Source organism: Grus americana, chromosome 2 (genome assembly GCF_028858705.1).
Source record: "Grus americana isolate bGruAme1 chromosome 2, bGruAme1.mat, whole genome shotgun sequence".
Taxonomy (NCBI): Eukaryota; Metazoa; Chordata; class Aves; order Gruiformes; family Gruidae; genus Grus; species Grus americana.
The window spans coordinates 94,568,709-94,596,015 of record NC_072853.1 but is presented as its reverse complement, the minus strand read 5'-3'; the positions used below and the strand labels follow the sequence as shown (position 1 = coordinate 94,596,015).

At 42.4% G+C, this 27,307-nt stretch overlaps 1 protein-coding gene across 1 annotated transcript; it reads right to left on the bottom strand.

Annotated features, from left to right (window-relative positions):
- Window positions 1-1,104: 1,104 nt before the first annotated feature.
- On the bottom strand, window positions 1,105-27,307 carry LY86 (lymphocyte antigen 86). The gene is made up of 5 exons (XM_054814602.1): window positions 26,992-27,307; window positions 13,133-13,219; window positions 11,554-11,682; window positions 4,778-4,830; window positions 1,105-1,852 (listed from the first exon to the last, which is right to left on the bottom strand). The coding sequence occupies exons 1-5, from the start codon at window positions 27,110-27,112 to the stop codon at window positions 1,757-1,759; spliced, it is 486 nt and encodes a 161-aa protein (XP_054670577.1). The 5' UTR covers window positions 27,113-27,307; the 3' UTR covers window positions 1,105-1,756.

Below are 27,307 nucleotides of genomic sequence, written 5' to 3'. Positions count from 1 at the left end.
GGAATCATGGGGAGAAGTGAATCTAAAGAGCTACTGACATGAGGAGAAAAACTGAGCTTGTGTCTGCATTGTGATACTCTTTTATTAGTTACGAAGACCTAAAACAGAGCAATGGTGGTGACTTGGATGAACTGCTTCCAAAACAGCATCACACTTTAGAGTTGAGCCCTGATCTGGGGAGTGGTGGCTAAAGCTGTGATGAACCCCCGGCCTTCTTTTCCTTTTCATTTTTTCTTTCCAAATCGGAGCGTAATACAAATGGCTGAAACAGCAGCACATTAAATGTGCTGTAGCCCATTTTGTGGCACTTGTTGGTTCATGTTCAACAGTGGTAAGCCTCCCTAAAGCCAGTCAAGCCTCAAAGACTTGCTCACCTTTGCTGGGATGGCAGGTGAGAATCCTCCTGCACAGGAGGGAAGCAAGGGACTATCCCTTGCCGCTAGCTGTTGGCTGCTCTGCAGTGTTGGTCATTTGTGCAGCAGGGATGCTCTTGCTGCTCAGGAATTTGAGCTGTAGCATGTGGGTGTGTAGTATGGAGGCCATGTGTCAGAGATCCTGTGTGGCCAGCTGTGAGCCACAGCTGCCCTAGCTGTACATGCTGAACCTCTCCAAGCTGAGCCACGCAGCCCGGTGCTCGCTACTGTCCTTTGTAAGCCTGTGCTCAACTCCAGGACCCTCCTGTGGCTTTGATTTCTGCCCCTACCTTTCCAGATCAGAACTCAACTCTACTCCTTATCCTTCCCCTACGCCTCAAGTCTTTCCAACAGGTTTCCATGCTCTTCAACCCAAGATCCTAATCCCATGTGCTGCCCTATACTTGGTTATCTACCTACTCATCAGCTATGCCAGCTGCAAAGGCTCTTGGAATGAGAGGGTTTGGGGATGTGCCGCACCTGGGAGTGAAATTTGTGTTTACTTTTCCTGGGGCTTCATGCTCAAAGCAATGAACAGTTTGTCTTCTGCTAATGTAAAATGTGTGTCAGCATGACTGATATTTCATATTTTAAAAAATGCTCATTTAACTACTTTCCTTCAATCTTTCCCCCTCCCTTTTTTCCCTCCACTTTAAACTTTGGATATATCATAGAATCATGAGGAAAAAAATTATTTCATTATGAATTTATTGAGAAGCAAGAAAAGCACATAGCTTAGGTACAGAATGATTCACATACCACTTAAAAGACATTAAAGAACAAATTATTCCAGGTAGACTCCAGAAGACTCAAGTGATATGAATCTAGTGACAGGACATGAATAACTAGAAAAAAGGTGTGTTCATCCTATTTGGTCTTTGTTCTGTGGTTATAACAAAATCTATACTAGTGGAGGCTCCAGATGGGCCCCAGGGAAGATTGAAAATGTTGAGTGCTGTAATTGCAGACTATGTGATACATCTGAAAGTCGTCCTTAGTCTGTGTTAAAAATGGATACCTCCATAACTTAAAAAAAAAAAAGTTTAGCCTCTTGCCTGTTCTGCCTCATGCCATTTTCATCCTAAGATGAGAATGTTGGTATCAGATACTTTCTACTTGCAGCTGTATATATTAGAAGCAAAAAGTGGGCTACAGTGTGCATTTAGAGATAAAATTACCACTAGAGGGTCTAGTGACTTCTTCAAAATAGTGAATTATAAAGAGGAATAGCATCAGAATCACCATGTGGGGATTATTTCCTTTATAATCATTGTAGCATGCAAGCAGCTCACTTGGCTGGAATAGCTTTGGTAGTCCGTAGCTTTCATGAAATCGGTTTGTTGCTAATAATACTCTAAATAATTTTTCACAGTAAAATCGGCACAAGCAACAGTGACGTGATCTTCATTAGTCAGCTTTGCTGAAATAGTGTAATCTCCCTGTATGAGACAAACATAAAGCAAGAGATTAGCTCACCAGTAGTATAAAACTACTGCTGTTTCTAAGACAGAGTCCTCTTCCTAGAAACAGAATAACACTTCTCACATCAAATTCCTCCAAAACCTTTCTTGTCCAAATGTTTCAGAACTGGTGAAGGACTTGCCCATATATTCTGCCAAAATACTCTCATCAGGGATATCAATGCTGACAGTACAAGTTCAAAATTAAAACAGTGCAGGGAGAACAAAATGTTTTGATGCGTAAAAATTCCTTTAAAATCTGTGTAACTTTACATGTTTCTTATGAGCAAGCACAATATGGCCTGTGCTGTTTATAACTTTAAGGGGAAGAGGCACTCAGTTGTCTGGCACTTCTCCTCCTTGGATCTTGTTGTTCAGTGTGTACACTGTTATTGATATGAATTTTTATAAGAGCACCTTGGGAGATCTATGTGTATAGATGACTCAGTCTGTGATTAATTTCTATATAATAAAACAAGCAGTAGCTTAGTTTCAAATTGTGTAGTTAAAACTACTAATTCAGGCTTTGAGGAGAACTTGTAGCATTGCAGTGTAAAAAAAAATCTCAACCTCAAAGAAGCCATGGCTTTCTTGTATTGGTCAAAACTGCTCCCTCCAGACACTTGGGGAAGCACTGAGCAGGGGAGGTGACAAGGCTCACTTAAGAGATTTGGAAGAAGAGATGAACTAGATTTCACTCTAGATTGCTGGCACTGCAGTATTTGTTTTTTCTGGAGTGTGGAGGGGAGCAAAACCTGGAGTAGGAGATCTTGGCAAGCAGTGGCCTCCTGGCTTTTAACCATAGGAAGATCTTGCCCTGCTCAGAATACTTTGGGCTGTGGAATAGAAGGGAGGCACAGCTAGAATGAGTCAGGTTTCTTGGCATTTGCTGTTTACCATGGGATTTCTAAATCAATAACTGGTCTTCAGAGAGGTTCAAGTTAAATGTAACATCCAAATTTAGAGAGGCCCAATGGCAATGTGCTCATGAGAATACAGCCTTGTTGTAATTGCTGTGCAGACTGTACAAATGTCCTTCAGGCTGATCAGATGAGGCTGTTCTTTGTAATGAGCAGAAGACAATTGCTGTATAAAATAATTCCTTATTGCCAGCATGGAAGGATGGCATTATTTGTATGATTGATTAATTAACAAAAAAGGCTTCCTATTCCCTTTCTAACAAGCATGTTAATTGTCCAAAAGCTTATAGTTTAATTCATGGAAGAGAGTTTGTAATAACTCATTTCAATTGCTCATTAGTGATTAGATTTTTTTCTTCCTCTAGAGTAATTTTTTGCTCAAGGGGTAAAAATTGTTAAGAGGTTTGTGAATAGTCCTAAGAATTTCTGGCTCCCAATTAAGTTAATTTGTCCAGAACTGGAGTTTTACTGGTCTGTGTATTTCTAGGGCTTCCTCTTTGGTCTAAAACCTGTTTCTCAGTTTTTCTAGAGACTTTACTACATAAGTGTCCTCAGTATGTTAGTAAAGCTGCTCCTGGAGCAGGATGCTGACTGATACGATCTTGGGCACTCCAGTGTGAGAGATCAAGAGGCATTGCTCAACACAGCATGTCTAGATGTAGCTTTTAGGGAAGCAGGCTGGTAAGGGTGGGATAACAGCCTGCATAAGGGGACCCAGCTCCCCATGTGAAAGTCTTGGGAAATTCAGGTTGTGGTTGCTGCTATCGCCAAGGGAAGACTGAGGTGTACGAGACAATAGCTTTTATGGAGTTTTGATCCTCCCAGAAGCCAGCTATCCTTGTTATCACCTCTGCAGGTCTTGACAAGCCTGGCTCTCAGACTAGTGTCCTTGTTCTGTATCTTTGTTCGGATCCTATTTTTTCCTGCACCTGGATGAATCCAGTGCTCAGCAGACCCCAGAACTCATATTGAGGCTCTGATATAGGTTTTATGTCTGCTGCTGCTGAAGTGAGAGCTCATGCTGTGCTCCTCTTCCTCTGTGTGAGTAAATTTAAAGAAGTGTTTGACCACCTGAACTGTGTGCTTTCACAGTGGTGACTGTGATCCTTTCTTCACCACATTCTTAACCAGATACCTTGATCCAGATTTTGCCTTCTCCCCTTCAATCCAGTCTCTTTGTGTACATGGCTAAAAATCCTTTGTTATTTACTGGTCAAACATATCTTCATGTTGCATACAGTTGAGAGACTGGTGTGCTCAGCATCTGAGACCCATCTTGCTTTGCAATATTATTCAGTTGATGTTCTAGAAGGAGACTTAGCTGATTGTGGAGAATGCTGCTTGTAAAGACCATCTGTAATGGATGACCAGGGAATTCAAAGCAGTGTCTGGAGTACTGCCTGTTTTCTCACCTAAGAAATTTTTTTTTTAAGGCTCTATAAGTCCAGAGAAAGTGTTCCTGGCCCAATGACTTGTACTTTCTAGGTTGTAACTGAAGACCTCTGTCTCTAACAAACACCATATATATACAGTGGAACACATTCAATTGTAATAGTTATCTAAATTGCTTTTATAGCCATTGAGGATGAATGAGCTTCTCCAAATTGTTCAGCCCACTAAGGAGTGAGCTGAATTGCAGCCTTGGTCACTCAAGAGTTGCTTGGAGCTGATTCTTTTCTTGCTGTTTTAAGACTAATAGAGGGGGGAGCTGACTAAAGAACTGTCTGGCTGCATGATGTAGTACTGGTAGAGGGGATCTGCTATCCTAAGGAAACCTGTCCATCTCTGGATAATGGTGGCTCTCTAATGCTTTAAGCAGAGCCACTTAATTTCATATCAAAAAGGATTAGTCATGTAAACACTATCAGATCCAGTGTGCCAGCTGGAGGAGCTTGGAATATGTTGATGTTATTGCTGGCAGTTCTCTGACCATACCTCATCCAGAAAGTTGTTCTGCTTGGGACCACAGCTGTCATGATCTTACCTGTGGGATTTCTTTGATTCCCAGTGTGACTGGTCCCTCATAGTAGAGGTGTTCTGAAACGGAAAAATGGTGATGGGTGGTTAGACATGCAGCACATAAAGGAAACAAGCAGCGGATCATAGATGCTTTTTTGTCACTGGAGCATTTTGAAGTGCTATTACAAGTGTTATGTCTTGCTAACAGCCCTCCTGAGAGAAATGTCAGGATGTGTACTGCGTTATGGGCAAAGCAGGGCAGAGCCTGGGCTCAAGGAGGACCTGCAGTCCCTTTCTGAGCAGAGGACAGGGTCATGGCTTTGCACAACAGGGTGGGTGTTCCTATGTCAGCATGCATCTTGCAAATGAGGAAATGAAAGGGGAGGGAAACTGCCAGACACAAGTCCTTTTAGCACGACCTATTAAACACCCGCAGGTGCAATAGTTGAACTATACTGTTTTAGTAACTTTAAGAAAAAGCAACCTGAGCTGAGTTTTTCTGGAAGTGTGGACTACTGACTGCTTGCTGAACATGACCTTAAAGTAATAAGAACATGTCTATCTCACTGCTGAGGGCGCATTCATGATGAAGCTACATGATGTGCTAAAGCCATCAAAAATTGTGTTGGTGACTGGAATAGAGCCCAGGAGTTCCACCTTCCAATCCTCATCTCCTTAATTGCAAGGCATGCTTGCTCTTTGCTGTTGAAGACAGGGCAACTTTGGCATTAATGGACAGAATTAGCATGCTGTTCTGCAGTTCCTCCTACTTTTTCATAGCTTACTGGGCCAAACTGTGCAGACTTGACTGAAAATAAAATTTTTAGATGTTTCAGTATTTCAGAATTTCTTCTACAACTTGCCTTCCACAAGTTGTGGAAAAGTCTAAGAACTGTTTCTTTTTTGTAGGTGTCATGAAATAGTCTTTACTTTGACAGCGACAGAGGAGTAAGTGTTTGATTATATTTATATGAGTATGTGCTGGCATCTTGATGCTTGTTGTTCCTAGAGAGTTGTTTTAGTCCAGTCTTGCTGTGCTGGTTTAAACTGTTGCTTGTGAAAGGTCGGACAAAAGGTTTGTAACATGTTTGTCATATGGTCCATCCCACCATGCAGTAGGTATCTGACTTGGAAAAGAGTCTACAGAAGGTCTTTCCCACGCATGCTATGAAATGTTAGTCAATGCCTTGTAACAAACTTATATGAAAGAATCATGACTATAAGATAAACTTGGAAAAGAGTAGGAGAAACCTGAGATCACCAATGTTCTACACCTTTGCATTAATGAGGCGTTTGTTAAATGTCCTGATGATCATGGGAGGTAGAGAAGATGCAGAACTTCTCAGTGTTGCACTGAAAAACCTAATACCAAAGAGGGTAGACTAAGTATGTTTTTGGCTTGTCACTCTCAAACTGATCGACTGTGCTGCAGCACTCATACTGTATTCATTCCTTTCTGCATCCCTGGCTACTTGACCTGGACACCAAGAAGTCTTTTCCTTTTCAAAGAGTGGTTACTATCACTGCTTGCTTCTGTGCACGAAGCAAGAGCCGTGGAGTCTGACACATCTCTACTGCAGAGAGCGGTGACTCAAGAATTTTAAAAATACAGTACAGCCCACTTCTCAGTTCACAACTTTACTAGAGTCTAAATAGGAGTTAAAGGCACTGGGTGGCTTGAGTGATGAGTGACTCCCTTGGGACTTGAGATGTATGTGTGCTAAGCCAGATTGTGAGCTGTGCCCTCAGGATGGTGTGGACTATGGTTTGTGTCCTTTCATTCAGTAGAAAGCCTTGTTTGACTGTCTCTCCTTCAGTCAACTCTGAGCCTCGCAAATCTTGGATGGCAGCAGGGGAGAGTGGAGAAGAAACTGGGCTGTGAACGATTGCCCTTCCCCAAAGTCCTTCACAGGGACATGGAAACTCCTCTTGGATCGTGTGACTCGTTAGGGTCTCACCTAGGCTGTTGGAAAGCCATCCAGCATCTAAACATACAGATATAGTGATCAAGTTTTGCAAAGCCTATATTTTAAAATGAAGTAGGAGTTGTCAGGCCATAAATTTGCTTCTGAAATGATGGCAATGCTAATCTCTCCTTCAGTGTAGGTAGAAGCTATTCCCCCCCGCCCACTTTGCTGTGACAAAGTAATGATTACATCAGAGCTAGATGAATGGAGTTTTAAGGCTATGCCTCAGCCTTTTCTGAGAAGTTTTCCATGATGTGTGGTAGCTATGCCTTTGCTCGCTAATCAATGGAGTCACTCTCATGGGCTGTACTATCTTTCAGGGAGCCTTCAACTGTGGAGCTAGGTGCTGTGTGCCCCGTTTGAGATCCAGGTCTACTGCTTTATGCTTCAGCACTGCCCTTATTCAGCTCTTTCTAACCAGGGGTCTTGCAGTGGTTCACAGTTATTAATCATATGGAGCTACTAGAGAGAGTCCAGCAAAGAGCCACTGATATGATTAAGGGACTAGAACATCTGACCAATGAGGAGAGGCTGAGGGAGCTGGGACTGTTCCGCCTAGAGAGCGGAAAGTTTAGGAAAGAGCACATAAATATAAACAAATACTTGAAGGGTAAAGAGGATGGAGCCAGGGTCTTCATAGTAGTGCCCAGTGACAGGATAAGGAGGAGTGGGCACAAACTGAAACCAAAAGGTTTCTCCTGAACATCAGGAAAGACTTTTTTTTACTGTGAGAGTGACTGAGCATTGGCAGAGGTTGCCCAGAGAGTTTGCAGAGTCTTCAAAAACCCTGCCTGGACACAGTCCTGGGCAACTGGCTGTAGGTGGCCCTGCTTGAGTAGGAAAACAAGGGCCGCTTTCACTGTCAGCTACTTGAGACCTGCCAGGAAATAATATGGATCTATAGATCTGCTGAATTTTATCATTCATATTCGCTTTGGACCATGGCAACCTCTTCAGTACCTATGCTGACTGGATCAGGCTTTTCAAAGCCCATTCAATGTTCCCGTCACATAAGGATTTCTGCTATAATTCCAGAAGGGTAAACATCCTCCAAGACTCTAAGGACTGTAGTTATCATAGCATCCTTTATATACTCATATATCTTTCTCCGTATTCATACATTTTTACATTCCTCTATAGAAAGAGGATGAACATATCTGCTGCAGTAAGTGTAACTGTCAGAAACACTGAGCCTAGCTCATTGAAAGAATTCTGTGGTGTTTTTAGAGGAAGGCCAGATGTAGTTTGAAAAAATGTATGAACATTGGGAACAGCATAAATCACGAGTGCATTTCTCCAATTAAAACTTCCCCTGTCTTTATTAGTCTGCTGGTAAGTTTGTGGTATGTCAAGCATGCTGTCATCAGTGATGTACTTTCAGTCCACCTTCCATTTTCAGCCCTTTTTCTTAAAGACTTAAGGTGATTTCTGTAGAGCATCCTGGAAAACACTTCTAACGTACCACTGATTCTCGGCGATACTGTATTTGGTGTAGCAGCTTTTCACTGTTGTTTCTACCAAAAGTAACTTAGTCCTCTTCCCTGCCAGGGAGCAGGCCTCTAGTAGCTTCCAGTCTGAAGCAGAGCTTTTGAATGTGTAAGAACTTCCTGAGGATTACTTCAAGTTACTAGTTATCATTTATTGTGAAGATGCCTCTCATTCCTGACAAAACACCTATAATGAAATTCTCACTCCTCTTTCTCAAATCTTCCTTGCACTGAAAAATCTCTAAACGTTCTCACACTCTTGTACTATATAAAGGCCCTGTACATCTGCACCCACCTCTTCCTTTTTCTGTTTTAAATCTTTTTAGAACTTAAATGCTCCATGTTGGAGTTCTTCTAGGACATGATCTTGCACCCATGCAACTGACACACAACTTCTGTGAGTTTTAGGGACGCAGGAATGATATGGATAACTGCCAGCTTTAGATGTATAGTTGAGTGAGAAAAACATATATAAATACATAGCTGGGTGAGAAACATCCACTCCCTTTACTGAGGAGGAAAAAGTGAGATGAAGGGGCTAAGCAAGACAGCATTGTATATCAGCCCAAAGACCTAGCTTTGTGGAGTGGCTGCTTTCTCAGAAAAATGTACCTAAAATCTCAATGTGATACCCAGTTCTGTAACTTATGTCATCTTCTCCACGTTTATTCACAAATACTATTTTAGAAACTTGTTCACTGTAACACCTACCAAAAGAGGCAATAATGTAAAGAATGGAGGTCCAAAGCAAGTTGTTTTTTCTCTATGGTTTGGGAGTGTGCACAAGTGTGTACAAGCTCTCTGATGGTGCCTTTATCAATTGAGACTGAAAGAAAACTTGCAGAGGATGCAACTGTCTTTTTGTCAGGGAGTTTTGCTTAAGCCTGTAAGTTATGGTTGGCACATTGCTAAAGACTACCCTGGCAGGTCTTTTTCTCTGATTTTTAGTGAATGCATTAGGAAACCGGTTAAATCTTATGGAGGAAATGGGGAATAACCAACATTTTCTACTAAAAGAGGAAGAGTTGAGTTCATGTTATGCCCCAAAGAATTTAGCCAGTTTTGTTGTTGTTATTCTTCAATGAAAAATGGCCCATTTCCTTGCAATCTTTGAGCTAGCAACTTCACAACAGTTGTAGAGCTCAGAGAAAAAGATCTTGGAATCCTGTTTAGGAATCCTAGTGAGCAGTGCCAGATGCGATGTTTGATTAATGTAAATACTGTATGATTACGATGAACATGAAACCTCCAGCTATATTAAACTTCCTAAAGTATTTTCAGTCATGACAAAACTGTAGCATTACAAGAGAACAAAGGAAAAAGCCGAACCAAAATACCACCAAACATGCAAGACTTTACCACATCAGCTCTAAGTCTCTCTTCCTTGTAACTTCTGCTCTGCTTGTCCATATGAGTGAGTGGACCAACAAAGCCTGTAGCAGAGCTACATTCCATCTCATTTTGGGAGAGGGAGGAACAGGTAATTTCTGGCTTTCTTGTGGAACGCAAGCAAATTCTGTGTGAAACTATATTTAAGGTCAGGTCTGGCCAGATGTTGGAAATGTTGCCTGTACAACAGGGGAAAAAGGGGATCAGCATGAAAAGCTTCAGCTGAAAGGGCTATCTGCTCCTCTGTGCCTTTGCTAGGCTGCATACTTGGCCATTCACAATGTTGTCCTACCTGCATAGGTATTAGGTCAGACTTACAGCTGTGATAATATAGTAAATTATGGCTGTGCTGAATTGCCTCAAACTGGTCTTCAGTTCACTTCTTTGTCCTAAAACATGGCTTAGAATCAAGTAATTAAGAAATACTGCATTTTCAGTTTGAACCTTAGTTTGAGAAAGCTCACTTCTTTACCACTGTGATTTTAATTACTAAACAAAAACAGCTACTGAACAAGAAGGTGTGGATTAAAAAGCGTGTGGCAGAGGTCCTTGCACTAACTTTTAGGGATGCTTCTAAATGAAGATATACAGTATTAGTTAAACAATCAACTATGGTTTTATATCATAATGTGCTTCAATTAGTAGAGGCAATCACATGTCTAAAGGGACTTGGAAACCCCAGGAGGTTTTGGCTTTGCTTAATGTGTGAACAACATTTTGTGCTCAGCTCAGGACTGACTCCATTTCTCCTTAATGTATTCTTTAAAGGATGTTATTTAGTACTTCATCAGAATAAGATAGTTTTTCAGTAGGTCTGTGGGTGTTGTTTTCCCCTTGTAATTCAATACACAATTGAAGAAACCTCTGAATTTAATTTTTTTCTATCTGGCTTACAGGATTTACATAATTGCTTGCTCATGCAGCATTTCTCTATTATTCTTTGTGATATTTCTATGCTGTGTGAAATGTCTTAGTAATTTTCCAGGGGCTGTCTTAGCAGTAGCACTGTGCATGGTCTTTAAACTCATAGCCCTTGCATGTGAATTATTGCAGTGTTATCAGGATGAAGATCCAAATAAATGCAAGGAAAGTAGAGCTTCTGAAACTACCTAGTGCTCTAACAACTCTGAAACTTTCCGTGCAGATCTCTTTTCCCGAAGAGATGATCATGGTGTAAAAGGTATTTCAAATAACCTTTTAAGATACATGGATATTACAGTCCAAAGGCACACCATGGCTAGCTTCGTACTGCCTGGGCTGTGGCAGAAGGGACCTTCAGGTGCCCAGGCTCACCTGGGACCAAAGATGCCTGCTTTCTGGGGGCAGCTAATGCCACTGAAAACCAACTAGTGTAAGTCTGTTGGTAGTTTGACTGGCATGAACTGAAATCTGACTGCCGCATAAGCATGCGTTGAGCAGAAACAAGATGCAACCCATAGATGGTACCAAGTAGTATCTTAGTCCAAATATCCCTATTTAAGCATAATTCCTCTTAAAGTGAGTTAAGAACTGCCTTTAAAGACAGGAAGTGTTACTTGCTTAATAGTGAAGAACATGTTCAGAACAGCTTGTTTGCTCAGCTATTTCTTTGACAAAAATAAAGGCTAGTTCTATAATACTTCTTGCTCACATGACAGCCATGTGGCCATAAATAGAGTTTATGAACCTCTCTGCTGTTGGATGGGGTCACATTACCACAGTTATTTTTTATGGACAGTTATTTTTTATCCCATGTGTGTGCAATGTTCTGTGATTAAAAGAAAAACAAGCAAACAGGTTAGGACTAAAAGCAGGCTCTGAAATTAAAGTGTCTGTCCCACTGTGTTTCTGTCATCCATTAACATGCTGTTGAAGTAAACAGAACATTACAATGTATTGGTGCATTCAACAGCACAGTGGGTGCATCCTGCTTGGAGTATTCAGTAGCCATCAAACACTTAGAGTGCTACCTAAATTACCTCCTTTCTTCTTTCCACAGAAAATAAGCTTAGAAAGACCCGGCTCACAAAGCGTCTCTGAGTAGGTTAAGACGGTCTTCCCATTTATGATCAGGTTAAGCTTGACGTACAGTTCCTTGATGCTGTGTCCTACACACAAAGCAGAGAGAGAGCGCTCAGAAAGTGCAAGGGTAAAGAGGTTTATCACTTTATTTTTAAAAAGATTCCAATTTTTTCCCCTCTGTTTAAGCCATCAAGTGTTTTCTCTTCACTGAGAACTCCTGATACACAGAAATCCATGCTTCAGGAACAGGCCTCTAAGTCTCTTAAGGTATATAACAGAGGATATAATAGCATATAACTTTATTGTTAAATAAACTGTGCTCATGCCCACTCTCTGACCCTGAGGCCAATAGGCATAGTAAAAGCTTGTGTCCATACACCTAAACTCTTTCTTCCCTACTGTCTTTAGCAGAGGTACCATATCCAATGGGCCCCTAGGAGCTGCGTGTACTTGCTGCCTGGGAAAACAGTAGCTGGCATGAGCCAAACCTGTACCAGAGACCAGCATAGCAGCTTGGCAGTGCTGGGATGTTGCTTGCTTGTTCCTGGCTTCCTAACACAGATACAGCCAGTGAGGCTAGTGGATTTAGAGTGAGGTCCTGTACTCTGAGTTGTTGGAAAAGTATTTGCAACTGCCTGTAATGTGATTTTTTTTTTTTGCAGGCTTGTTTAACTTTGCAGCTACCTGAAAACTGGTGCTCTCCAGGCAAAAGGGCAGCACGTCTCACAGAAGGGAGACTTCTTGCATGCAAGGATGCATTCCCAAGTGTGAAAAGACACTTTGCACACAAACTTATTTTCAGCGCCAGTGCTCTCATGTTTATGCTCTAGTAGTAGAGGTTCTAGGTGAGTTTGGGGCCAATGGTGTTGCAAGAAGGTGGCGGCTTTCCTGTGCAAGGATCACAAGTCAAGCTATGGTTAATATTAACTTGTGCGCCCAGCCTATTAGCTCAAATGTAGTTCTGCTTTTGACCTTTTATTGCTGATCAGTCAAGTGCTGGAGGGTATAATTTCAGGTGATGAGCTAATGGCAGGACTGTGTTGCCTCAGGCTAGCACTCCTGCAGCACTCTGGATCCTCAGTGCTCCTCAGTGTGCTTTTTGCATGCCCAGGAAGGGTGGGGAGATAAACTCCCCCCCTTACTCTGTGGGAGTCCCTTAGGTCAGCCTTGGTGATTTGGTAAGCACCGCTGGTGCTGACACAAGAGTCTGGGTGCTGTAGCTGTCTCATTCAACAAGACTCTCCCCAGAAGACCTAGCTGTGAAGACAAGCTCTAGCTCATGTTAGCTATCCATGCATACGGATGAAGGGTAGGAGAGGAATGGGACTGAGTGATATGACCTGCTTAGGGTGGCACATGTAGTCTGAGACAGAGCTGATAACAGACATTTCTGTAGCCTCACGCAGGTTTTGAAATGTCTCAGACATGAAGCCCACTTATATTTTACAGGAGGTTGTCACCCTTGCTTACTTCTTAATACCAGCACTCACAGAGGAATTACCTGTTTATAGCATGAGAAAACAGCAATTCACTTACGTAAGACCATTGCAGCTCTGATGTTAAAGGTGTGGGTTGTGATATCGGAGCAATGATCAATGCTGAAAGCAAAATCTTGCTGGGGATCTGTTTGGACATAGAAAGCAGTGGGTAACAAGTTGTATTTTTAATGAGATAGTGACTGTATAGAAGAAAACAATAAAATATAGAAGTGCGATAAAAAACAGACTATATGTTCTTTAGAATGTGCTCAAAGCTCCTATACCCTATGTTTAAAAGCTACTTCTGTTATTCCTGCCATTTCAATCTGAAGCACGTTCAGATGATAGCCTATATGTGGCCTAAAACCTACTGTGTGGAAAAAATGAGTCAAGTTCAGGGAAAGCAAGTTTCCCATGATGGTGGATAGTCAATACTTATTCAGCAGTGAAGTCTTAGCACAGTTGCTCTTCCTAGGCTCTGTGTGTTGCCATGCCTTCTTCAGTACTGAGGAGCAATTGGTTATGATGACATTTTTTAATTCATTTGTATCACAAGATGCCTTGGCAAGGCTGTCTGGGAAACTGAATCCTGAAGTGGGATGAAAAGCCCAAAAATCATAGAATGGTTTGGGGTGGAAGGGACCTCAAAGATCATCTAGTTCCAACCCCCCTGCTGTGGGCAGGGACACCCTCCACTAGACCAGGTTGCCCAAAGCCCCATCCAACCTGGCCTTGAACACTTCTAGGGAGGGGGCATCCACAGCCTCTCTGGGCAACATGTTCCAGTGCCTCACCACCCTCACAGGGAAGAATTTCTTTCTAACATCTAATCTAAATCGACCCTCCTTCAGCTCAAACCCATTACCCCTTGTCCTGTCACTACACTCCCTGATAAACAGTCCCTCACCAGCTTTCCTGTAGGGCCCCTTCAGGTACTGGAAGGCTGCAATTAGATCTCCCTGGAGCCTTCTCTTCTCCAGGCTGAACAACCCCAACTCTCTCAGCCTGTCCTCATAGGAGGGGTGCTCCAGCCCTCTGATCATCTCTGTGGCCCTCCTCTGGACTCTCCAGCAGCTCCGGGTCTCTCCTGTACTGGGACCCCCCAGAGCTGGATGCAGTACTCCAGGTGGGGTCTCACAAGAGCCGAAAATGACAGTAAAATTGTGTAACTGAGATCCTGCAGTATTTCATGCTGAGTTCCACTGTCATCTGATATTTCTAACCCAGGAAGTATTCTATATTTCTCCCTTTCTGGGAGACTTTAACAGAGCTGAGTTCAAAGGGAGCCCCGCAGCTGATTACTGACATGGACGTGGCTCTTGCCAGTTCCTGTGGTATGCCTTTCTCTGCACCATCAAGCTCCAAAACTCTTGTACAAATATAATTGCTTTCCCCCTACTTCCACCTTCTTCCTTGCTAGCCTCCATGAGACTCTGTGCTATTTAATGTGTCATTCTCTGGTGACAGCTGGCAGGAGCAACTGTCAGCTCAGCTGCTGCAACCAACAGCATGTGCAAGTGTTTTCTAGAGCCGTGGCTGGAGGTGAAAGTTTTGGCCAGTTTGGCAGCATATCATCTTGAGCCTCAAGGCTTGTTTTAAGCGTAGGATTGTCCTTCATGGTGGCTTTCCAGCCAGCCTGTGCATTCAGCTTCCTTCTCTGTGGAAACCAGAGAAGTGATTGTGGCACATAGAGGCAGCTGTAGGGTCCTCAGTTTATATGGTGACAAAATATAGACTTGGGAATTGAATTCTGTTTCTAAGTTATTGTTGCTTGAGGTAATCTCGCTGAATTCAAAATAACATGCTGGGAGAATCTTCCTTTGATGCTGTGGTGAAACTTGAGTCACAAGTGTCATCTGTATAGTCTGACCCTATTTTTTGCAGCAGTGCCCCACAGCTGTAGCAGCTGGCAGGGAGTAGATGTGGGTGACCAAAACCTGATTGCAGGAAATGAATGAAAGTGCTAGGAGGAGCTGGGGGGATCTGACAGAGTCAGGCTCTACAGCACATGGATTGTCCCAAAAGAACTCTAAAGTCTGAAGGTCTGATAAATTAAAATACCTCTTTAAAGGAGGGAGATAAGTCACTGGTATTTCCTACAGCTCTAAGTCCCTGTACTGGATTTTGTCCTCTGCACAACTAAAGCAGTCTCTGTAGTTGCATGATCTCCTTGGGACAGAAAGTTGGTGCCTGGAGTTGTTTATTGCTTACTCAAGCGTGACAAGAGTCAGAGGGTTGTCTTTTCTCCTTCCGTATTCCTGTTGGTTCTTGCTTTGTTATTGTAGCTTCAGAAGTTGTTGCAATCAGGTAGGAGAGCAGTTTCCTGCTCCAGCCGGAAAGTGTGTCAAACTTCTTTTTTTTTTTTTTTTTTTTTTTTTTTTTTTTTTTTTTTTTTTTTTCCTCCAGAACCGTTATGTCTGCTTCCCCTCTGGTCTCTACGACCTCTTAGGGCTTGGTTTCCGCTTTCCTCTGGACTTCTGCAAAAGCCCCTCTCGTTTCTGTTTTGTGTGTGGTGCGATGATAAGATTCAGGAAGCAGCTGCTCAGATTCAGAACAACTTGGGCACTGATGCCTACAAACAGTACTGATTCTCCAATGACTAAAATTTGTCAGTTATATAATTTCAAGAGGCAGTTATGGTCAAAAATGGCACCGCAACATGATGCACTTCTCTTTTCAAAGATACTAGACTGTGCTTTAGTGAACAAATTAAATCATGGTATTGACCTAGAAATCCAACCTCTATCCCCAAAATTTCTCATCAATAACTGTTTGGATCGAAAGGGGATGTTCGTGAAACCAAGCTTCTCTGGAAAGCATAGGCTTCTTTACAGTGAACCTGACCTCAGGGTTGTTTTAATTTGGGTGTTTCATGCCTGTTTGTTTTGGGGTTTTTTTCTATGGTTTGAGCTCTTTTGCCAGCTGACATATTTCATGGTGCATTGTAGCCATGAGTGTTTTCTACTGCACTGCTAGTGATGCAGCATAAGACTGGTGTATCCTGAGAAGTGGTGTCTCTTCCCCAGGGAGGAAGAGAGCATGGAAGCACTCACGTGAGAAATTACAGCAAAATTTGTAAATTAGAGCACTTGGATTTTGTTACTCTGTTGCTGAGAAGTGTAAACTTTTCCATTGGCAAAAGAAACCCCAATTAATTTTCTGACCATCTCCCTGTGGAAATTCAGGCTATGACTTTGCAATCCAACATCTTAGATACTGTGATGTACATGGGGGCCGCCTGCTGAAATCAGTGGAAAGGATGGCTGTGTTGCTAAAGCTGTGGTGCTAGGGAGTCTGGATTCCAAAATACATAGGCAGAAAGGTTGCTGCTAAAATGATATTAAAGAAAATAGTGGGTTTTAACCATTTAATAAGTGAAGATGTCTGTTAATTCAGCTGTGCACTATAAACAGTAGTGTGCCATACCCCTCTTTCTTTAAATGTTGAGGAGTCCCTCATGTGGCAAAAACAACTCGAGGCAATTGCCATTTTTGTGTTTCATTTCAGATGCACGACTGTGAGTCACTATGTGTGTCTCATGGAGTTTTAATACTTATTCTTCCTTGTTTGCCTCAATCTGAAGTGAGCTGGTTAGACTGAAAAAAATACATGTTATGTCTTTCACATGTGCAGAGCAATAACATTTACCATTAAATTTCTAAAATACGTGGGGCTGCCCTTCAGCCTTCCACTTCCCTGCAACATTTTATGCTGCTCAGTACTGTATGTTCCCAGACTTCCCTCCACCCACTCCCTTCAATCTGCTCCCTCTTCCATAATTAAAACTAGAAACTCAAACTGGTTGCAGAGTTTTGCTTTTCCAGTTCAGCTTTGATATTTTACCAGCACTTAAAATGTTGCTGGAAATTTTGCAAACACCTTGAGGTTTTTCAGTGAAAATCTGATTACCGGGGAGGGAGGGAGGGACCAAAGGGCATTTTTTGTCTGTGTATCTATGTGAGAAGGGCTTGGGCTGCAACATATTTGCAGCTAGTGTGAAGGTGCCCAGGAGCAGGATTTTGACTGAAGTTTTGCTCCAGACAGTTCTAAATCTTTCAGGCAACTGCTGTGAGAAAGAGGCAAGTCTTTGGCTTTTGTAAACAATCAATGCATTCTAAGATCTTAGACCTGTTGTTTGAATTTGATGCGGTGGCTAATCCTGAGTTCTCAACTGTATTTAGCACTGAACGTACAGCTCTCGCTGAAGACTGGTTTCTGTAGTATAGTCCTGCTTTGTGAGAGGTAAATTTGGGAAGAACCACTGATCACCCCTTACGTGGCATAGTACCAGCTGACCCCATGCATCCCACCTCCCACTTTGCCCTTACCCCAGGTACCCTAGTGGAGATTTATTGCAATACTGGCTTGGTATTTGGTTTTCCTTGCATATGACTTGTAGCGGCACCATAGTGAAAAATTTCAGCCTAGCTTACTGTTGGGAGGTGGTCACAGTGATGAATTTGACTGTTTTTTTCCTAGAAGACTGAGCAGATGTGCATAGTACAGCCTAGAAGCTCAGATGAATTCCCTACCTCTTCCTAGAGTTTCTTTTCCTGCTCTTGTTCTTGGCAGAAGGTTCATGGGTAAATTAGCTTGGACATATTTACAGTGGTGTTTCTATGTGACCATTCTGGCTGCAAGCCTTGTACCTTTGGTAGAGATGATTACCCCAGTAACAGGGACAACAGATGGGAACACACTTTCATGCCTCATTACTGCAGTTGTGGGGCCACCAGCTCACATTCCTGCAGAGCATGGGTGCGCACCAAGCCACAGGGCTGTGAGCTGGGGCTGCCCTTATGCCCCATGTGTTTGTTCAGCCTCCTGTGCTCTGGGAGGTGATTTCCAGCAGGAAGTTGAAGCAGACAGCTGGGAGTGATAATATGCTAACCCACTATGGCTATGTCCCTCAGAGCCTGAGCTGCTAGATGACTAACTGGGCATTACAGAAACTGCATGGCCAGATGGGAAGCACCTGTTACAAGAATTTTGCTGGGCTGGTGTACAACAGCTTCTGTCTTTTAGTTGTCTTCCTCCCTCCCCCCATCTTGTTAACTATCTTCTACTGGCTTTACTGTCATCTAAATCTGCTCTAAAATCACATCATTTACATATGAGCATGAAAATCAGTGGTACTAGTGAACAGGAGTAGCAAGCAAGCTTTGCTTATAAGAGTCCACATCTGTAAGTCTTGCAGTGGTGAGAATACTCTTTAAATTGGTAAGCTTTGTTTCAAAGTAACACTCTTTAGGAGCAGATAGGCCACGTAATTGAATGGAATGACTGACACAGCTGTAGTTGGCTAGGGTCATACAAGGACAGGCTGGTGCTAGAGGAGCTAGAAATTAGCACAAGGAAGAAACATATTTAGTAATTACCCAACACTCCTCACCTTCAAAGCTCTTAATAAAATTAAATCATTGGTCCTTAAAACATTCAAGGTGATGAAAGCAGAAGAAAAGAATGAGGAACTGTTTGGGATCTCAGACTTCATGTATTCCCTCAATGTTTTCCTTTTAATGTCTATTTAAATGAATTAACCTGAATGCTCAAGGTTATATTTGACACTGGAATCTACTTATAAGGTAGTGAGGAAGAAACATCAGCTGAATTAGCAGTTCTCCAGTTGTGCTTCTAGATTTCCCTGAGCACCTTCAGTTTAATGAGCTTCCCTTTGGGCCTGCCTTCCTTGCATGCCACTGCCATGTTCAGGCATGGCTGGGAGAAGCAGAGTGACCCTCTCTTCAGAGAGGAGCTGAGCAAATTGTGAGATTCATGTTGGCTGTGGCTAGTTTACCATGAGGGTGTTTCATTCCAAGACACTCAGCTCAGACATGTCCAGCTCTGGGATTTTGCCTGGTTTGGACAGGCACTCTGGCCTTCTTTGCAGAACTCATGGTATGTTTTATCTCCTGTACCTTTCTGGCTTGCTTTGGCAACATGGAGATTGAAGAAATATGGAAGGTTACAGTTCATGTATCCTTAACGTCCTGGGGGTATGGACTGTGGGAATTCCCCTTTGCAAATAGGACTAGCAACTTGTGGTCTCTGAGGTCTGCTTAAGCCTAAAGCTCTTGGAGATGGATGGTGGAGTGAATAACTGCTTCTCGATGATAAAATTTACATGGCTGTAGAGGGAAGCCTGAAGATTAGTGTGTCATCTATAAGCAAAAAACCCCCAAACCCCATAACACTAGCAAGAGAAACTTTAAAATGTGGTTTAAAAAAGTGTTTATGCAATATTTAAATAATTTCCATTCGTCTCTCAAGAATACTGAACACTTGTAATGCAAAGAGTAATTATATGTAGTTTGGTTAGACTAAGGCACAGGCACTACTGGTCTATGTTTATGGCCCTAGTTTTGGAGCAAGGCAATTCCAGTGTCTTACAAAATTAGTTTGAATAGAGGACGAAGACTTTGTGTCTTACTATTTCAGATAAAACTCATTGAGTATAACTGATGTCCAAATTTGAAAATATTCAGAAACAGTACACTCAAAAGGCCAGTAGCTTCTCCAAACGTGTTGCTGGGGCACTGACTGCAATAGTAGCAGCATTTGGGGTGTGAGGAACAGATGTGGGATGGAGGGCTCAGGCCACAAGCGAAGTATGGCAGATGGAGAAGAGAGGAAGAGATTTGCCTGGTACCCAGCTGAGGTTACCCAGCTGCCACCTGTGGCCATACAGCTCTAGCGGCCTGGGTGAGGACCTGTGTGGTATGATGAGCTGGAGGGAAGCCCCTGTAAAGACAACAGGTGTGAGGGGCTCTCTGCAGCTGGAGTGTTGTGTTTGGGGATGGGGAGTGTCTCCAGCATGCATGAAGCAGCCTTGCCAAAGACTTGACTTGAGTCTCTCTGCCTTTTCCTGCCCAAAACACCTTTTGTGACAGCAGGCTTGTTAGAGCTGTTTGCCAGGGCTCGAGGGGAGGCCCAGAGTCTGAAGGTTCGTGGAGACTTTCCTTCCTTTTGCTAGTGGTGGTATTTGGAAAGGGGGATTTCTGTGCTTTGTGTGGTATGACAAAGCTTTGTCTAAGCCTGCTTGAGAAGGCAAAACTGAAAGATGCTGGCTTTGAGAGACAGCACATACAGATTTGTATTTGATAATCCTGATTTGTCCTAGTTAGCTTGAGAGAAAGGGAGGCAGGGCAAGCTTCAGCTACAGCAGCGTAACAAGAAGATGCTGCATTAATTTGGGCCCAGCAGGGAATGTATTAGAGAGAGAAAGTCTTTGTTCTTCTGTTGGTAAAAAAACACCATGCACTGCATGAGTAAGATGCATACAGTAACTGCCTGTATTTCTAATCAGATCTGTCTCTTCATGTGGGTTTTTTTTATTGTTCTTTATACTGCTCTACTTGAGACAGAGATCTCTGGACATCAGTGCTTGCCTGTATGACTGGGGATTCACAACAGACTTGTGGACTTGTGTCAGAAATAGAACCAAACGTTACTAGAAACTGCCCTGCTGTTAGACACATGCCATGCTCTGGAATAGCAGACTTTACCGCTGATTATACAGAACAGTAATCAGCAGCATATAAATGGACTAAATGTTCCCATTTTCCCAGGATGGCTTGAAATCCACCACAGGAGCATGGCAGAAAGCTATAATTGCAATGGCATGCTCCCTCTACTGAGGAAACTAGCTGGGCTCCTGCCTGCCCGATCACTGCTGGTCGTTTGACAGGAGCCATCCATCTTCAGGTGAAGAGGAAACTGGTGCATTGAATTAATTTGTGGTAGCTTTAAAGATCCTCGCTTTTGGCAACTGGAAGCTCTCTTGAGTCTAAAAGCAGCATCTGGGACAGATCAGAGGGTTTGGATTTGGTACGTGGTGGTTCTGTGCAGGGTATTTATGTATCTTGTCTCTGATGCCCACTGTTCCTCTCTAGTTTTAGGTTGCCATAAGCCTCCTTGAAGTTGTGCAGTGATACAACACACAATAGTGCTGAAGGTTTTTTGCATTTTTCTGAGGTATGTTAATTTTTCTTAGATTATTCTGGATATTTTTGCTGATGGATGTTAAATTGCTGCAAGAACCTGATCTTCTGCCTCTATTTTCTGTGGTAAACTGCAAACATTGTAGAGTCCAGAGCTATTGAGGCCTTGATGACAGCTCTACATGAGATGGTGTGGCAATGTCAAGAAAGCCTAGCAATGCTCTTGCTCCTGACTTGATGCAGTGAATATGCCTTTTGATAATTTCTACAGGAAGCTAATCTCAAAACTTTCATCAAACTGTTAACATAGCTGTGACTCACCTGTTTACTGTATTAGACTGCTCCCTCAATAGAGACTCAAATTTAGTGTGCAATAGCCAATGACGGTTCTGTCTTGCCCACAGTACTTCTTGACTGTACTGCAATATACAGTTTTCTAGGTATGTCTCTTCTATTTGTTTCCAAAGGGGAGAACATCTTTTCCTATGGCTTGCCTTGTGGGCTGTTACCCCTCCTGCTTGCGATTCCTTAGTGACTCAGTGGGTATAACAACAGAAGACATGACAAAAGTCCATAGGTGGAAAATGTGTCTATTAGTTTAGATTTAGCAGCTGGAGATATGGGGTGGGGGGGGTGGAGTGTGGGGGGGCTGTCACAAATAAACAACCCTCTTTTGCAGTCCATGATGCAGGACCTTCATTGATTTGGTGATGAACACTGTGAGGAAACCTCTGAGAACTAAATTAGATGGGGAAAACTTAAAATATGGTGGGAAAAGTTCAACTGAGGTTATTTCTCTCCACTACTAGTCTCAGTGAAAGCATTAATATTGATATTGCTAAACGGTTCAAAGTCTAGATGCTGAACCTTATGGGTTTTTTTGTACCTTGGAGGTATGAAATTGTCTCCTGCTCCTCCTTACCGTTTATATTTTAAAACTTACTAAATACTTTCCCCTCTGTGAAAGAAGAGGTAAAATTAAATCAGAACCATCTTAAGAGGTCACACAGGTAAAGAAAGTTTTAATCCTCTCTAATGAAGCAGAGAATGAAACAGACAAGGTAGTTTTAATTCATGGAGGGACCAAAACTTTAAAAGAAGATTTGCATGTGCACTCATATCTATGCTACCTTGATTCTGATGATAGCTTCTGTTTGTTAGGATCTGGTGCCAGAAATATGCATGTCAACATCTGGCCTTCCCCCTGGAATAAGTAAGCTATACCAGATGAGTATAGCAGCAAGGTATGACACTAAGATGGCTTGGACAGAGCAAACAAACAAAATGTTTTCAAGTTAAATTCTTAAGTTCTTTGATTGTTTGCCCATTAGTGATCTATGCAACAAAAGATCAGAGGGGAGTTGGTGTCGTGTGGCTTTAAATAATTCAGAAGCAGAAGCAATTTCTGGAGACTGCTTGAGGGAAATAAATAAATAAGTCCAAGAGAAGCATCTGGCTCAATCTGTCTGCCAAAAAACAAAGAATAATGGAAAAAAGAACCTTCTTTTACCAAGTGTCTAGAAGAACATTTGCCCCAAAGATGCATGAGGTGAGAATTTTTTGCAGACTTTTATTTGCCAATTGAAGCTATCGGATTACTTATATCCTTTAACTAAAGGATGTAAGTGTGTGACCAGGGAGGAAAAAGGACTAGTAACATTGGTTGACATAAAAAATGGAAAGTGATGTGCTGTAAAATTAGTGCTACAATGATGACAACTTAACAGATTTGTTTACAAGTTGGTATTGCTGATTGAGCAGGGATGGGTGTTACAGGTCTATTTTTAAAAAAGGAAGAAGAGGTTTTTAAGAGAATAGTATATTTGATTTCTCAGTATGTAGGAGAAAGGATATGATGGGCTGAGTGTGTGTGTGTGGGCTCTAATAAGACTGAAACTATTCAGCATGGACAGACAAATAATCAGAAGATTGTAATCTAACCAGTCTCTGTTTCTCCCTTTTTTTAAAGTACTGAAAAGTTCCCTCAGAGCAGAGTTTAATAACAAAATGTCTATTCTGCAGCATCTGAACAGAGCAGGTTCTAAAACCAGAATAACCCTGTTGACTTCAAGGGGCCATTTTAACAGAGATCCAAATCTGAGCTCACAAGTTTAAAGAAAAGCCAAAGAAATGAGAGTTTTTCTATCTGTAAATGCAGTACAGTGCAAGCTTGTACTGAAGTGGGCAATGCTACTCTCTCCTACTGTGCCAAGGCAGGGCAGGAAAAAGCTTTATAGAAATGACCCTGCTTGAAGTGGGACATAGTTATACAAGTGGTCACAGAGCTCAGTGGATGTAAGTTCAGCCTGACTTTGCTCTCTTCAGGAAGAGGCATTGGTATGCAAAAACTTTCTGGATGACCATAGGGCTCTGCTTCTTTGTCTAGCAGAAGGAATTAATTAAAGCGAATGGTTACCTATATCCCTAAATATGTTTTCTCATTTTTAAATCTGTAGATATGCAGATATGAAACTTTTTTCACCCTTATGTACAAGTTTTATGTTTTTCATGTGTCTGCAGCAGCAATCGCCTGCTTTACCCTATGAAGAGGGCCCCATTTGAACACTACATTGTAAGAATGTTTTCATGGCTAATTAAAACAATTGGGCTTACATGATGGTCTGGAAGCAGGTGCTGGTAAATGTGTTGAAGAGTTATATTTTGTAGTCTCTCACGGCATTGTACTTTGCAGTTTGAGGTGGATGACTGACACTGCAAGAGCAGTGGAATCTACTCGGGGCACTTCGCTACCGTTGTCTTACTGCCTTTCCCTTCCTAAACAATTGCCTTTCAAAATGTAGCTGGAAAGATCAAAAGTGTTATTACTGTAAAAATCACTGTGAAATTAAAAGGGGTAGGAATCAGCCATTTGCGTAGCAGGTTCTTTTTATGTGTCTGCATAGACTTGCCAATTAGAGTTCTCTTTTCTCAGTCAGAGATGTTAACCTGTGCTGCTTTTATCTCAGTATCCCTGCCCAGGTTTCTAAAGTGATTTGTGGTCATTTGAGACCTTCCTTCGTTTTTGTCACCTCTTCCTGGGAGGAAGAGTGGCACTGATGGGAAATGTCTTGCTATTTATAGTCTGTCTCGGTGTTATGTCTCCTGCAGTTATACAGAAGAGGCACTCTACTGTCTATTTACTTTACATTTAGACCACCCATGTCTCAGCCCGAGTTTCTCGCTATGGACTTGCTGCTGAGGATTTTTGTCTGATTTCTTTTAAATGACCTTTTTTTACTAGTGCAATATATTGATCAACGGGGTCTTGTCCAGCCCTTTCTTTTGATGCATCCCTGGGGATCCTGGTTACTGAACGTTTAGTCTGACGTGGCTGGATGGGAATGCGGTTCCTTTTAAAGGATCCAGAGCATGGAGTGAGGCTGGGGGCTTGATGCATGTCTGTATCTCACACAGTATAGGGGCAGGATGCAGCTAGAGCAAGTGCTTGCAACAGGGATTTGGGACTTGCTCCTGGGTACAGGAGATTGCTATGCTTTCCCTGTCCCTTAGTTATCCACCTAAGATTCTCTGCTACATTTATCACAGTTATTAGCTCATATTTTTGGCTTTAGTAAGATTTTTACTGCCTTATAGGAGAGGATCCGATAAACTGCAAAGTAAAAATGAACACTTAGCTCCTTCTTAAACAACCTCTACCTGTTGATAGAGGGCATTCAGCTCCAGAAATGAAGTTGGGAAGTACTTGGCTAAAATTATCTCAACTTCCTTAAATTTACTTGATTCAACCCTGATTCACTGATAACATCCTAGAGTTTATAGTAATAACAATAGAGGTGAAATCCTGACCTTCTTGAAGCCAAGAGGGAATCCCTTACCCAAGATTTCATACTAGATACCTCACTGTGGCCACTGTATTCCAAAAACATGTCATTCTCTGGTATCTTCAGTGGAGCAGGAAATACCACGGGGATTTTTCAGACTGGAGGGACCTGTGGGCAGCCTTCCCCTGAAATAGCTGGAGAGTATGGGCAGTTGCCTAGCATTGGCTCTGTGCTTGCTGACATTACAATGTTGTCATGAGAAGGTCTGTTGGGAAAGGGCCTTGTCAAACCTAGGCGCTAGTATGTCTGTTCCTTCCTGGGTGAGAATGCCTAAAGAATGAAGCTATGTTCTGCCCATCTTGTTGTGTCTTACAGTGAAATGAAGTGGGGATAAAGCATCCCCTCTCCTGAAAGGGTGATCAGCACTTCTGGCACAGTTGTGAGCTTGCCAGTGAGCTCAGTAAGAGCAATGCCTTCTCTGGAGGGAATGTAGACTAGTGTATTCAGATTTATCCTCCCTACCTGTAGATTTCTGAACTCAGCCCAAAAGACCTTATATTTTTCAGCTTTATGCAAGCTATCACACTAAGCTGAGTCAGCGGAGATACAGATGGTGCATCCTGGTCTAATGCTACAGGTGCAGTAGCCTCTGGAAAAAGGCAGGGCGGAACATTGTGATAGCAACTGTGAGTGCTGCCACAACTAAATCTGCCAGAGCTGTAAGGGAGTGAGGAATTGGGCTTCAAACAAGCAGTCTGATTTAATTCTTGCGTTGTTTCCATATATGTGTAATCTTCTCATCTGCCATGGCTGTGCCCAGAAGAACAGAAAACCACTCTGTGTTGGGACCTGACCTATATGATTTCTGGCTTGTGCATCTCAAGCTGTGAATTCTCCTGAATGAATGTACCTCTTACCTTTCTGTGCATGGCAAACCAAAAATAAGTGACACAAGCTCTAAACAAATGCATTTTGTTAGCTAGTCCAGTGGGGTGCATAGTAAGAAGCAATGCCTGACTGACACGTGCCCAGCAGACAAATTTCATCATCATTTGAATTGACTTAAACTGTAGCCTGTGCCTCTGTGTCAAGGCATCTCATGCTAACTGAGACCTGTTGAGGGAACAGAATTAACTTATACAATGAATCCTCACTAAAATAAAGGTAATGCCAAAGCTTGTATCCAATATCTAATTAAATATTTTCCTAATGCAGTAGACCCATTTATAATATGTGAAGCCCGGCTTTAGTCTCCTGGGAGCAGGTCAGTAGAGAATAGCATTACAAATATTTATTTACTCCTCTTGTCCCTCACTGGCTTTATTTTAATGGGTGTGCAAAACAGCATGAAAGCTACAGGGGAAAAAAAGCCCCCCAGGAAACTCTTTGTATCAGGATGAATTGGAAAAACAAACTCTAGGGTGCTCATTTGCCATGAATCACTTTTCACATCACGTGCAGAAAATGAATGAGGCGTCTGTGAATCTAATTCTCTTTGTCCCAGTTGTAAAGCACATCAGCACAACAGGAGAGGCACAAGGCCAGCAAAGCAAGAGGTGGAAAGCAGGCACCATTCAGTGAATTCGCTTTCAGTCATTCCAGTGCCGCTTGCTCCTTTTCTTCTCTACAGATTTAAAGAACAAACAAAACCCTACGGTCACTGGGAAATGCCTCTGTTAAGAGCTGTGGCTGAAATCTTGCTAAGCACAGTGGCGATGGGGGAGAACACGAATCCTTCCCACTGTCACGCTGGGGCCCTTGTCACTCCAAGTGGGAGGACAGAAAGCACATCACCACAGCCTCGCCGCACACTAGGAAAACAGCAGATCAGTGCATTGAAGAGTCTGTGTCGTCTCGGGTAAAAAGATAAAGATCTAGGGTCTTCCTCTTTTTAACCTAACTTCAAGATAAAAATCCTAGTCATCTCTTTCATGCCGAACTGGATTTTTGACAGCTGTTTATTCTGAATTTGGGTTACATTATTTCTTCTTCATCTTCTTTCTAAATGCAGTTAGATTTGTGTGTGTGTCAACCAAACCATATTTGAAAGACTGAAAATATTCTAGCTGCGAAACCCAGTACTAGCTTGGGAGTGCAACCCTTCCATTCCTTGCCTGGCTTGTAAGCCTCTCTTGCTGCAGAAGAACAACTTTGTTGCCCAGCTAAAAGAAAAATGGAAATTTTAAAAATCTCACCACAGCTTTTGTAATATATTTCCAAGTTGTCCTCTTTGCAGACTGTATGCGTAGGCCATTCTGTGCTGGCATTAATGTAAAGCAGGACTAAGATGAGAACCAGCGCGTTTGATGTCTTCATGGTGGTGGCGGTGGTAGTTTGCAGGATTACTTCTGTCTCTTGCTAACCTTCTGTGGAGGGAGGTCTTCCTTCCTTTCTCCAAGGGAGAGACAGGAGTTACTACATTCGCATCTGCGGAAGGGTTAAGTGAGCCAGTGCTGCCTTAGCTTACCACAACGTGGTATAAACAAGAGGCTAATCGGAGTTGGAGAGTGC

Bases quoted from the DNA above. Each gene is read 5' to 3' on its own strand.
- LY86 (XM_054814602.1), bottom strand. From the start codon at position 27,112: ATGAAGACATCAAACGCGCTGGTTCTCATCTTAGTCCTGCTTTACATT. The intron at 4,831-11,553 runs GTAATTTAGGTA...TTTCCGTTTCAG, and splicing joins CTGTGGAAAGAAGAAAGGAG to AACACCTCTACTATGAGGGA. The intron at 1,853-4,777 runs GTAAGATCATGA...TGTCTCATACAG, and splicing joins GAATCAAAGAAATCCCACAG to GGAGATTACACTATTTCAGC.